The 12,956-nt window shown below is 42.4% G+C and overlaps 1 protein-coding gene across 6 annotated transcripts in view; it reads left to right on the top strand.

Moving 5' to 3' along the window:
• CFAP92 (cilia and flagella associated protein 92 (putative)) overlaps window positions 1-12,956 on the top strand; it is a 90,944-nt gene continuing 77,988 nt past the window's right edge. For 4 of the 6 annotated variants that reach the window (XM_073352217.1, XM_073352218.1, XM_073352219.1 and 1 more), the window contains exons 1-3: window positions 317-685; window positions 1,446-1,780; window positions 5,125-5,324. In XM_073352217.1, the coding sequence (XP_073208318.1) occupies window positions 1,477-1,780; window positions 5,125-5,324 (504 nt within the window). In that variant the 5' untranslated portion in view covers window positions 317-685; window positions 1,446-1,476. Of the gene's footprint in view, window positions 82-316; window positions 686-1,441; window positions 1,781-5,124; window positions 5,325-12,956 lie in introns of those variants that run through there. The other 2 variants (XM_073352215.1, XM_073352214.1) reach the window with 2 other exon arrangements.

Here is a 12,956-nt window from a genome sequence, read left to right as displayed (position 1 = left end):
AAAGAAGGCCCCAGGCATGGTCCCTGCTTTGAAGTGCACGAGGCTGTACCCTGCTGAGGCCTCGCCCTGCCCTCCGCTGCGGTGGGTGATGGCCACGGCGATCCTGGTGCTACCCAGGCATTCCTCGTGCTGCACCCCGGTGATCCCTGCAGTGTACCCCGCCCGCCGCCCCGTGCCCTCGCCCCACGCCCTTGGGGTGCCCCCTCCCCACGCCGCAGTGACGCCCTGGGGTTCCCCGCGGGTGGGCCGGTCAGACCCGCCTCTGCCCCGAGCTCCCAGCCCGGCTTTCGCTCTGCCCGCGCAACTTCTACGGCCACCTCGCCCCGCCGCGGATCCGTGCGCGCTCGGGCGCCGAGCGGAACGGGGACTCTTTGGCGAGGCGGAGGGAGACGGGACACGCGAACGCTGGGTTCGGCCCCCGGGGAACCCTCTGTTGCCAGCGGCAGGCTGGGGGAGCCGGGCCCCGGGGTAGGGGTGGCCGCGTTCGCCGCTCCGCTTCCAGGGGCAGGGGAAAGGTGCGTTCCCCGCAGCGCAGCTGGGAGCGCTGAGCCCCTTGGACGTTTGCAGGGGAGAAGCCCGAGGAAACTGGAGGACTCTCTCCTCCTCTGGCTGCTGTTGCGCGGGCTGGGGGCGGCTCTGGTACGCGGAGCCTCCCTCAGTCTGGATGCCACGTTTAAAAAGGCAGGTTAGAAGAGAGAGGCTGTGTTTGCTGGTGGGAGGGGTATCTGCGTGTGTGCGCAGCGCCGGGTCGACTGAGACCCAGGTTCCCCTAATAACTCGGGTGTGCTCTCTGCTGCTGCCTGCCGGTCTCCCGGGGAGCGCCGCAAGCCCGCCCCAGCTACCCACCACTGGGGGCAGGAATCGCAGCGTCTTCCTAATGGACTCGCTGTTTGAAAAAGGCACTTTCTCCCTGGTGCCGTGGGAGGGTGGTGGCTTTCCCTCTGTTACTGCTCTGGCCAGGGGTTACTGTGCTAGGTTCTGAGCACGTGCCTACGTGATTGCAGGATCAGGGCCTTGGTGATTTATATGTGGGTGGGGGAAGTTATATTAAGCTCTCTTCCCCTGCTCCTACTCATGGTTTCCCATGAAAAAAATCTCTCTTCCCTTTAAAAAAATCGGTAGCTTGCTAGCTACTAGCTGAACACATTTTTCCTTTGTGTTTTTTCTGTGCTTTGCTTTATTATTTGCCAAGTATGTTGACTTGCTGTTTGCCTTGGTCTGCTGCTTGGAGACCTTTGTGTGGCTTCTCCCTGCCTCCAGGAATTAATCCCTGGATATTTTATGTGTGGGTTTAAAAGCATTCTTGAGAGAGAAGTAACAGGTTTTTCTGCCTCCCCTAAACTTTTCTTCCCTGCCACTGCATGGGCACTGGCAGAGGTGACTGCTCGCTCCCAGTATACAGCAGCAATGGAATAAGGGCTTGTCCTTTTCTACTCTTCAGCCAGAGAACCAAGGTGCTGGTGACTGGGCCATAGGATGGTGTTGCAAAAGCAAGAGGAGGACGTCTCTGGAGAGCTGACAGAACCTCTTGCCCAGGATTCAAAGACAAAGATAGTGGAGGAAGAGGAAGAAGCACTGGTGGAAGTGGAGTTGGAGGACCTTGGCTCTGAGAGCAGCTTTGAAACTGAAACCCCAAATGGACTTGGGGACGGTGGCCACCCCACCCCCGAGGACGAAGACAGCGGGGCCTTGTTCTTTGATAAGAGCCTGCAGCAACTTGACACCTCACACACAGTAACATGTACATTCTCAATTTCGTTAGCTGTGCCAATGGCTGCAGGTAGGTACCAGACATGACCCCTCCTGTTCTTTTAACCCCTGTGGCTCATCTCGAGACCCAGATGGGATTGGGGGGCAAACTGCAGAAAGGATGTTGGCTCATTTATATTCCTTCTAGCTATAGTTGTGTGTGGGTCTCCTCACCCTTGTAATACTACTGTGCAGTCCTGTTGACTTGCTAATTTTATAGTATTATATAGAAGATGCTCAAGGGAATGGTGATGGGGAGGGACCCTGCCTTGCCTTTTTCCATTAGATTCAGTTTCAGGCTTAAGTCATAGTGACTGAAAACCTTTACCATTTGATAGCTCTTCAGTAGCCAGTGTTATTCAAGTTGATGGTCTTAGTCAGTCATTGCAAAAGCAGTCATTGTAATTGATTCCTGTGTTTATAATCTCACTGGTGTGGCCAAGAGGTTAATGGGTATGGAGGTTAAACTCCTTTCCTTTAGCTCTAAACGTGGTTTCCTTAGATCAAGGTTAAGGCTCACTTGATGTGTCAGTATAGAGTAGCTTGGGCAGCTGCTGCTATGCTGTACCTCATCTATACGTTTATTTTCCAGTGAAGCCCCTTTTCAAGCATTCCCAGTCCTGCAAGAATTTATGCTAATCTTTATTCATTGTGAGCTGGCCCATTGACCTCCATTGTAATTTAAGGGAAAGGTGGGTTAGGTACTGTATCTAACTTAGGTATAAATATTTAATGCACCTGCTACCATAGTATCTATGTGCAGATGTTCCCAATCAGTATGTTTTTATTATAGTTTTAAAATTCCCTATTGCCTGGAAAATTCTCATTTTTGTCCTTTGTTTATTTGACAGATCTTGGTCTCCCTTCAGGTGTATATAATGAACATTATTACTTTCAGGATCTTTTCTTGCCTATTCTCCAGCATTACTGATACTTATACAACTGTGGGAATGACCATATTTAGTTAGGATACAGATTACTTTTTGTCTAATAGTGATACTGTTTCTTTTTTCATGCATCATGTATAATCCAGATGAATTTATGATTAATTAAAATAATTCTGTAGGATTGTTAGCTGCCAAACAGTTCAGTGTTTACAACTAATACATACATCAGCACTAAAAATCAGGAAAATATATTTCCAATGGACTCTAACAGTTCCCTGTATGCATCTTTCACTGTGAAGGCTAAAGGTTTATGCAAGCAATCATTTGGATTATAGTATGACTATATGTGGGACAAAACCAGTATCTGTAAGGGAGATTCTGTCATAACTTCATCTACTAACAGGTCAAGATCATGTATAGCCATTAATTTTGTACGATTTTAAAGTGGAACTAAGAATTGGTCCTGGGTTTTACTCAAGAGGTTCTGAACATCATTGAACCTTTTGGCAAACCTGGACTTAGTTTGTAGTTTGTAATGAAAACTGAAACTAAGCAAAAAACTCAAGTGATAAATTTGATATTATATGCAACTTAGTGGAGATGAAGACTAGGTTATGGGCCTGATTCTGAAGCCACATGTGGAACTCTTATTGACAGCATTGGGCAATTCTGTACAGAGAGAGGCTGTAGGATTAGCCCAGACTTGGGGGTACGGGGGGAGGGAAAAAAACATTTTCCCTCTCAAACGTCTGTTAGTTATAAACCATGGACTTAAGTGCTGGATCTGCATTATACATTTTTCTATTGTAGAGAAACCCCAGATGGCTGAATAGAAATGCTAAAGTGAATCTGGACAGCTAATATTGGTTGATATGATATGACTCTATGAACCATGTATTCCTCAGCTGATGTGAATCAGTGCAGCTTTGTTGAGGTCAGTGGAGCTATGCTGATTTACACCATCTGAAGACCTGATCCTGTATTCCCAAAACAATATTTGGGATGGGGGGAGAGAGAGAAACCTGTATTTTAAACTGTGAGGGCAGATCTATAGAAAAAGTGCAAAGGATCAGAAACATCATGTTTAAGGAATATTGAAAAGAACATAAAATAAGGAGACATCAGAACTAGGAATATCAAATGATTAAAAAAATAAGATTCATCACACTGTTAAACAATAATAGAATACCATTGATTTAAATATTTTGAGATGTTTTCTACATTCTGCACTGCTTTGAATTGTTAGGGAGCAGAACCCGTCATCCGCATGGAAGCATGTTCTCTGGAATGATAGCCAAAGCATGAAGGGGCATATGAATGTCTAGGGTATTTGACACATAAATACCTAGCAATGCTGGCTGCAAAAGTGCCATTTGAATGCCTGTTCTCACTTTCAGGTGACATTGTGAATAAGAAGTGGGCAGCATTATCTCCTGTAAATGTAAACAAACTTGTTTGTTTTAATGATTGGTTGAACAAGAAGTAGGACTGAGCGGACTTGTAGGCTCTAAAGTTTTACATTGTTTTGGTTTTGAGTGCAGTTATGTAACAAAAAAACCCCTTTTGTAAGTTGCACTTTCACGATAAAGAGATTGCACTACAGTTAACTTGTGTGAGGTGAACTGAAGAATACTTTTTTGTTTATCTTTTTTACAGTGCAAACATTTGTAATAAAAAATAATATAAATTGAGCACTGTACATTTTGTATTCTGGGTTGTAATTGAAATCAATATACTTGAAAATGTAGAACCCCCCCCAAATATTTATTATTTCAATTGGTATTCTGTTGTTGTTTAACAGTGTGATTAAAACTGTGATGAATCGTGATTAATTTTTGTAACTGAGTTAATTTCTTTTGAGTTAATCGCTTGAGTTAACTACAATTAATTGGAAGCCCTAAACAGAACATAGCTCAGCAATGTCCCGTGGAAGGCTACTAACAAACATTTGTTCATTGTATCTTTGGTTTTACTATTATTTGTGATATTGCGTTCATTGGAAATTTGGGATATTTGTCCCGTGGATTGAGCAGGACTAAGCTTAAATCTAGTAAAACTCTTTCACCAGTAACTATCTATTTGACACTCACATCTTTTTATCTGGTTTCTTTTCTTTATTTAAATAGACTTGAAGTTTTAACTGACAGGTTTTCTGTTTCCTTTATTATTTGTGAGCTGTATTATCAAAAATATAATCAATTACTAATCTGGGAATAGTGTTATTAGATGCAAATCTAGCTCCTTGGCCTGTGGGCAACTTTGCAACAGAACTGGTGTGGTTCTGATGTAGAATGGGGTATCTGGATGTAGCAGGAGTGTACATAGGCAACACAACATTGTGTGGTAAGGAGTTCTGCTTCTTCCATACAAGTTGTCTGTGTAGCATAGGATCATAGTTGGTGGGGAGTTTTAGGGCTGTAGGCTCTGTTGCAGTGCTGAGCTTGACAAGATCTGAAACTCTCTAAATCTATATAAATATTTTTCCTAGGTCCAAAACATAGGCCATCCAATTTAACTGACAAGCAGAGAAAAAAGTCTAATGCTGGGAAAGATGCAGTAGCTATTCCAAAAATGCGGCGTTACTACCACATTGAGTACTTCCTTCTACCAGGTGATGTTGAGCCTAGGAAACTTGATTTGGTGTTGTTTGGTGTGGTGGCCAAGCTGTTTGTGGAATGTGAATCCAAGGTAAATAGTATGATGTTTATCATTTTGGGAATAACTAGTTTTTATTTACTATGATCTCTATTTGGCATAAGAGATATTTCTGAAATATTTATGCAAAAGTGGCTGTCATGCCGGTTTAAAACTGAACAGTCCTGTACTTCATGTAGTGGAATCAGGAGAATGCTTCCACATGTGATGTAGGTGAGTCATGCTCATACTTTTATTAGCACTACTTGGGCTTTGTCTACACACACAAGTTATTTAACTCGACCAGTATGGACTTAATTGTATTGAAGTAAAGGTGCTTATACGGGTATAGTTTATTCCCATACAAGACAGATGAATAAGCTACGCTGATTTAAGGCATCTTTATAGCGGTATAAATGCTTCTGCACTAGGGGTTGTACTGGAATAACTATTTACGTAAGGAGATCACACCTGTAACTGAAGTAGTTATGCCACTACAAAATCTGTGTGTAGACAAGGTTTGAGATTTGCGCTTTAAATTCTTTACAACATATTGAAAGTATATTCCTTAATAAGACTTCAGTTTGAAAAAAACATATGCAAAGTAAATCATCTAATCAGTTTTTCTTACAAAATAGTAGATTGTTTTGTAGAAGCTAAATTATATTCCTAGTAACTTCCTAAGAAATTTCCTAATAATATCACATTTTATAGGTTCAGTCTATACTAATGTAGAAACACTTTATATTATAGAATTGTTTGAATCAAAGCTCCAAAATGAGTACAGTAACTCCTCACTTAAAGTCGTCCTGGTTAACGTTTTTACGTTGCTGATCAACTACGGAACACACTCGTTTAAAGTTGTGCAATGCTCCCTTATAAGTTGTTTGGCAGCCACCTGCTTTGTTCACTGCTTGCAGGAAGAGCAGCCCGTTGGAGCTAGCTGGTGGGGGCTTGGAACTAGGGTGGACCAGCAGCCCCCCTATCAGCTCCCCTCTCCCCTAAGTTCCCTGTGCGGCAGCCGCCCAGCAGGCTATCAATTGCTGGCATATGCTGCTCCTGCCCTCTGCCTTGGAGCTGTTCTCCAAAGCCTCCTGCTTGCTGGGGCCGGGGGGCGGGAGGGAGTAGTGTAATGTCAGGGTGTCCCCCTCCCCCCTTCTCCTGCACCCTACTTACCCCATCTTGATAGAGCAAGGGGGGGGACACAAGACAGGGCTTCCTGGCAGTCGCTGCTGCGGTCTCTGCTTGCTGATTAACTTAACAAGGTAGTGTACTAATGAGTGGTGTCAGCGTACCTAGAGGAGAAATGCGCATCTCTCTCTCGCACACACGGTGTGTGTCTCTGTCTCTGTCTGCCATGCTGTCTCCCCTCCCTCCATTGGTGCTGCCTTGTAGAGTGTGAGGCTACATTAACGAGTTAACCCTTGAGGGCTCAGCCAATTGCTAGTTCATCATTTAGCAGTAAGGCATTCCCTGGGAAATATCCCACCCTCTGACTCCACCACCTCAACCAAACTTCACAATCAGCATCCCTGTGTAGAGTATTAAATTGTTTGTTTAAAACTTATATATGCACACACACACAGAGTATAAGTCTTTTGTCTGGGAAAAAAATTTCCCTGGAACCTAACCTTACATTAATTCTTATGGGGAAATTGGATTCACTTAACATCATTTCGCTTAAAGTCACATTTTTCAGGAACATAACTACAACGTTAAGTGAGGAGTTACTGTATAGAGAGATGCACAATGCAGGTTGTTGAGTGTCCTCAACTACCAATAACTTCTGTAAGAGTTGAGGAATATGGGAGAAATAAATATTTTGAATATAACCTTTGAAAGTGTAGTTAATCACTTATTTCTTCTTCTAATCTCTCAACATGATTGGTTTAATTTGTAGATTTTTTCAAAGTAAAATAGGAAATGTAGCCATAGTTGGCTGAAAATTTTAACTTCAGAGCTTTGTGTTCAAAAAGGTTCTTTTTTTTTTTTAAACATTGAATTAAGGGGAAAACTTACTTATGATAATGTGAATAAGACATGTATTGTAGCATAAAGGGACCTCAGCCCCCTGATTATCATCCCCTTTATTTGTAAAGTGGGTTGTTATCTAAACTAAAAAGAAAAAAGAAAGAAAGAACTTCTGTGTGCTTTTATATTTTCAGTTAGAGACAGATAACAAAAAACCCTGAAAGGTATCTACTGAAATGTTTTTGTTGTTTCCGCTAGGGCATAAACTTGATTTTGCCCTGTTATTATTATTGGCTTTTTTTCCAAAAGGCCAAAAAACTTAGTGCTGTAATATATACATTCCATGCTTAGAATTCTCTTAAAGCTATAGCACAGAAGAGGTGCTGTAAGACGGAAGACTTAATTTAGTTCCTTTCTTTTTGCCAAGGGGCAAAACTTTCAAAAGTGTTTAAGTTACTTAGGCTCCCAAGGCCCGGATCCTCAAAGGCATTTAGGGCCTAACTACCTTTAATGTGCACTGTTTCTAGTTGTGACATTTTCACCAACTCCTTCAGAACACTTGTGCCTGGAGTGATACTTTTTGAGTATTGACAGTCCAGTGTTAGCTAACTCACTAGTACACAGCTGTTGCTGTATTACTCCAATAATTCTGTAGTGAAAATTACAGCTATGCTTCAGGAAGTGCAGAAAGTGGGGGCAAGAACACTGAGCAACTTCAGTCTTTGGCACAGTTCGCTGAGCTTCCTTTTGCTTCAAGAGCACAACTTAATAAGGGCCATCTTGGAAAATTAAATTGAAATTGCTTCCAGGTGAAGGGCATAGTTGAATAATGTGGATGAAAGTCTGTTTCCTGCCCAGAAACCACTGCCCTTTAATTTGACAATGAATCATGCCCTGCCCACCTATCAGTGATCAACACTGAACACGGCCTGAAACTTTAATGTATTAATGTTGATGTCAGAGCTGTCCTTACCCATACGCAAAGTACACAGCTGTATAGGGCTGCCCTGCGCATCTGCGTGCGGATCCAGCCCCTGCCTCTGCTCTGCTCCAGCCCCGCCTCTTCCTGCCTCTGCTCTGCCCCAGCCCTGTCCCTTCCCACCCCTGAGGACTACAGCAGGGCCAAGCTTGCACTCACCGATGGCGGAAAGCAGTGACCCGGCCCCAGCCACGCCACCGCTGAGTGCAGGGGGCAGTTCCCCCCTGCCCCGAGCCAGCCCCCCCGTTCCCCCCATGGTGGGGCTGAGTAGGGCTCCAGAATACTGAGGGACAGGCCTGGTTGATGTTATCCTCCTCACTTTGATAGCTAGTCTTTTCATACTGCCTTTGGTACCCACAGACACAACTTGAGCAGTCTGTCCGTACATTGCATGGATTCTCAAGTGTGTACTGTCAAAATGGTGGTATATAAATTTCTGCATTCCTTAAAGAGTGCAACTGAGTGAATTTATGGTTGCTGATTTTTTCAAAATCGTTGTTGATATGATGTCTGGCAATACATAATAAAAACAGGTACATTACATATGCAGTTAAAATGCTCAATTTATATGAATGATAGAAAGGTATATTAGCTTGAGAGAGTGCAGTTAAGGTACTTTCACTTTGTCATTTCACTTTTCCATTTCTTTTCCTTCCTATTTTTGCCATCCGCTCCCTTTTTCTGTTAGCCGTCGACCGCACAGGTTCAAGCAGAGTGCTACAGGCAGAAACAGTCGACAACACTAATTTCCTCAGTGAGTGGATATAAAACTGTAGGAGAGTTTTAGAGATGGAGAATTATAGACCCTGGATGCCTTTTTTAATGTATTATTTGTTTAATGTGTGACCTGATGCCTCACTCATTGCGTTCCATATAAATCGTGCACTAAATGAGGCAGGAGTGTTCATAATCTCAGCCTCCCTCACCATTCAGCCTACCTGCTGATTGAAATAGTAGGTCTGACATAAATGTGAGAAAGGAGGTGCGGCAATACCTGTTATTGGACCAACCTCTGTTTGCAGAAGGGGTACACTTTCCAGAGCCCATCCTCAGGACCTGAAACAAGTGATGTTAGGACCCAAGGAAGAGCTCTGTGAAGCTCGAAGTCTTCTCTCTTCCACCAACAGAAGTTGGTCCAATAAAAGATGTTACCTCACCTGCCTTGTGTCTTGTATGCTAGGACTGGCATGGGTACAGTAACACTGCAAACAGACCATGAGTTTTGTATCTGTAGTGGTTCCAGGATATAAGGGAAACAAGATAGGGGACGTAATGTCCTTCACTGGACCAATAAAAGATATTACCTCACCTATTTTGTCTTTCCTTACGAGATTAACTTTTCAATTAAAAATCCCACACTTTTTCTAAATGTCCATCTGTGCGCTGCCAATGATTTGTAGGTTTTATCTCTGAACAGAAATCATTCAGCACGTACAAACATTTTTAAATGTTGAAAAATTACAAAAAATCTTATGTGATTTTCACTGAATCACGCAAAGGCACATCGATGGGTAGAAGTGAGCGGTCTCAGAGTGGTAGCTGTATCAGCCAAAAAAAAAAAAAAAAAAAGATACAGTGGTGTCTGTATCAGCAAAAACAAGGAGGAATACTTGTGGCACCTTAGAGACTTAGGCTTTTTAGTAGAAATGAGGATACTAGAGAATGTGAGCTGTGAATGACTGAGAAAAGTAACAGACAAAGTGGATGAGGTAATACCTTTTATTGGATCAACTTCTGTTGGTAGAGGGAACCAAGCTTTCCAGCTTCACAGAGCTCTTCCTCAGGTCTGGAGAAGCAGTGTCACAGCTAAATACAAAGTGGAACAGATTATTAAGTTTAAGAGATTCACACATGCTGTAGGAGACCATTTAATATGAAGTGTGGGCGGGTGGAGGGTGAGAAAACCTGGATTTGTGCTGGAAATGGCCCACCTGATGATCACTTTAGATAAGCTATTACCAGCAGGACAGTGGGGTGGGAGGAGGTATTGGTTCATATTCTCTGTGTATATATAAAGTCTGCTGCAGTTTCCACGATATGCATCTGATGAAGTGAGCTGTAGCTCACGAAAGCTTATGCTCTAATAAATTGGTTAGTCTCTAAGGTGCCACAAGTACTCCTTTTCTTTTTGCGAATACAGACTAACACGGCTGTTACTCTGAAACCTGTAATATGAAGTGGGCACTTAACACCTCTGCAGTTCTAGGGTAAAGGAGGGGTAGTAGGCTGCAGTGTATGTTACAAATTGTTGTAATGAGCCATCAAACCAGTGTGTCTGTTAAATCCATGATTTTTAGCCCCCTGCAGAGTTATGAATTTAAGTTCCCAGGCTCCTCTTTTGAAGTTGTTGTGCAGGTTGCCTTTGAGGACGAGGACTGAGAGGCCAGATATGGAGTGATCACTTTGTGAAATGTGGTCATCCTCAGGTGATAACGTGTTTTTGTCTCTTTATCATTGTTCTGTGAGTTCATTTGAGAGCAAAGTGATTGTCTGGTTTCACCTACATAGCTGTTATTGGGGCATTTGATGCACTAGATGAGGTACGCTCTTTGTTAGGCATATGTTGGACCCATAGATCTTGAAAGGTGAATTGTGGAGGATATTGATCATCTGAGCAGTGGAGATATACCTGTAGGGTTTGCATCTGTTGTTCTGTAAGGGTCTGGTGCCTCTTTGAATTGGTTTATCTTGGTCTGTGGGGTGCTAGCCTCTGATTAATGAGCTTGGGGAGTTGTTTGAAGGCCAGAAGAGGGGTTTCCTGAGGAAGAGCTCTGTGAAGCTCAAAAGCTTGTCCCCACCAACAGTGGTTGGTCCAATTAAAGATATTGCCCACCCACCTTGACGTTCTCATATCTTGGGATCAGGATGGCTACAACAAGACTGCAAACAACAGTCAGAAAAAGGAAGATCAGATCCTTGCTTGTTTTAGGAAACCTGGGAGGAAGTGTGTTTCAAGCAGTGTTTTGAAATGGGATGGGGAAAATTAGAGAGATGGAGGGAGCTGTGCAGCAAAAAAAATCAGCCAGTGAAAAAGTGAAGATTATGTTATGACATTCTCTCTATACAAAAAGAACAGGAGTACTTATGGCACCTTAGAGACTAATTTATTTGAGCATAAGCTTTTGTGGGCTACAGCCCACTGCATTGGATGCATGCAGTGGAAAATACAGTAGGACAATTTTATATACACAGAACATGAAACAATGGGTGTTACCATACACACTATAACGAGAGTGATCAGTTAAGGTGAGCTATTACCAGCAGGAGAGGGGGGAAAAAAACCCATCTCATTTGTGTCCATTTATTCTTTGGCCAAAGTGAACAGTCTCTACGTAAAAGAATAAATGGACACAAATGAGATGGGTTTTTTCCCCCCCTCTCCTGCTGGTAATAGCTCACCTTAACTGATCACTCTCGTTATAGTGTGTATGGTAACACCCATTGTTTCATGTTCTGTGTATATAAAATTGTCCTACTGTATTTTCCACTGCATGCATCCAATGCAGTGGGCTGTAGCCCACAAAAGCTTATGCTCAAATAAATTCCTTAGTCTAAGGTGCCACAAGTACTCCTGTTTTTGCGGATACAGACTAACACGGCTGCTACTCTGAAATCTCTCTGTACAATAGGTGATGATATGATGGATAGAAATAGTATCTGATATTTTATGTTAGGCCATTTAAGGTCCTCTATAAATAAAGGAAGGATTGGGGGTGGTGGAGGAAAGAGTGTGCTCAGGTATGATGTCCTAGAGGCCATGGCTAACTCACAGAAATGAAATTTGTTGTTCCAAGATCCAGCCCTTATTTACCAAAATAGCCCTAGTGATTTCATTGGTTTGACAAATTAGCTCCCACTGAAATTTCATATATAAAATGTCTACTTTCAAATATTCATCTGAAAGGTTTTGAGGCTTTTTTTGGAAATAGATTTGGGACCAAATCCTGCCCACTCACCTTACTTATGTGGGTAGGCTTATTAAGTTTTCCCATGAGTAAGGGTTGCAGGCTTTACATTTTCACTTGGATTATGTAATATCGTATTCATACACTGGATGCAAAAAGGCCAACTTATATCTTGTTTGTCATCTTTTCCTCTGTATTCCCAGCCCTTCTGATTGGCTGTCTGATTTCTTGCCCATTTCTTTAAGATTCAGGTTCTTTTTTCACCTCCTGGCCAAACAACACAATGTTTTAAAGTCAATTGCATGTTGATAAAAGATGTCAGAGTTACATCCCTGGAAATCAAAGACACATGAGATAATGTAGAATATAGGGTGGATTTTAGCACTTGGGCTTTCATTTCGTCTATAGTAAGTCAACATTTAAAAATGTGTATATACAAACTTGTAGTATTTCATTCAGTCTTCAATATATGTTCTTCCTCTTATTGGCCGTTTAACGTCTGTTTTGATCCCACATCTTTGCAAAATCTGAATTTTGTTTGATATAGCCATTTTGATTTAGCTCTGCAAAATGTGCTGCTGTGACAGTCAGCTGGCACACTCATAATTACATACAAGATCTCTTTAAAAGGTTCTGCTAACCCCCAGCATGATCTAATTTTAATTTACACTTTAAGAGCAATTTCATTAGTTTTTAGCACATACCTTTATTAATGTAGTTTGTTACCCCTCTCCCAGCTGATGGCCAATTGCTCTCTGAGTGGGAAAAATTATATGGGTGCTATGTTGTGCTTTACTCCATACTATCTATCTAGTGGCTGTATAATCCATG

This window comes from Lepidochelys kempii, chromosome 7 (genome assembly GCF_965140265.1).
Source record: "Lepidochelys kempii isolate rLepKem1 chromosome 7, rLepKem1.hap2, whole genome shotgun sequence".
Lineage (NCBI taxonomy): Eukaryota > Metazoa > Chordata > Testudines > Cheloniidae > Lepidochelys > Lepidochelys kempii.
This window is presented reverse-complemented; position numbering and strand designations above follow the sequence as displayed.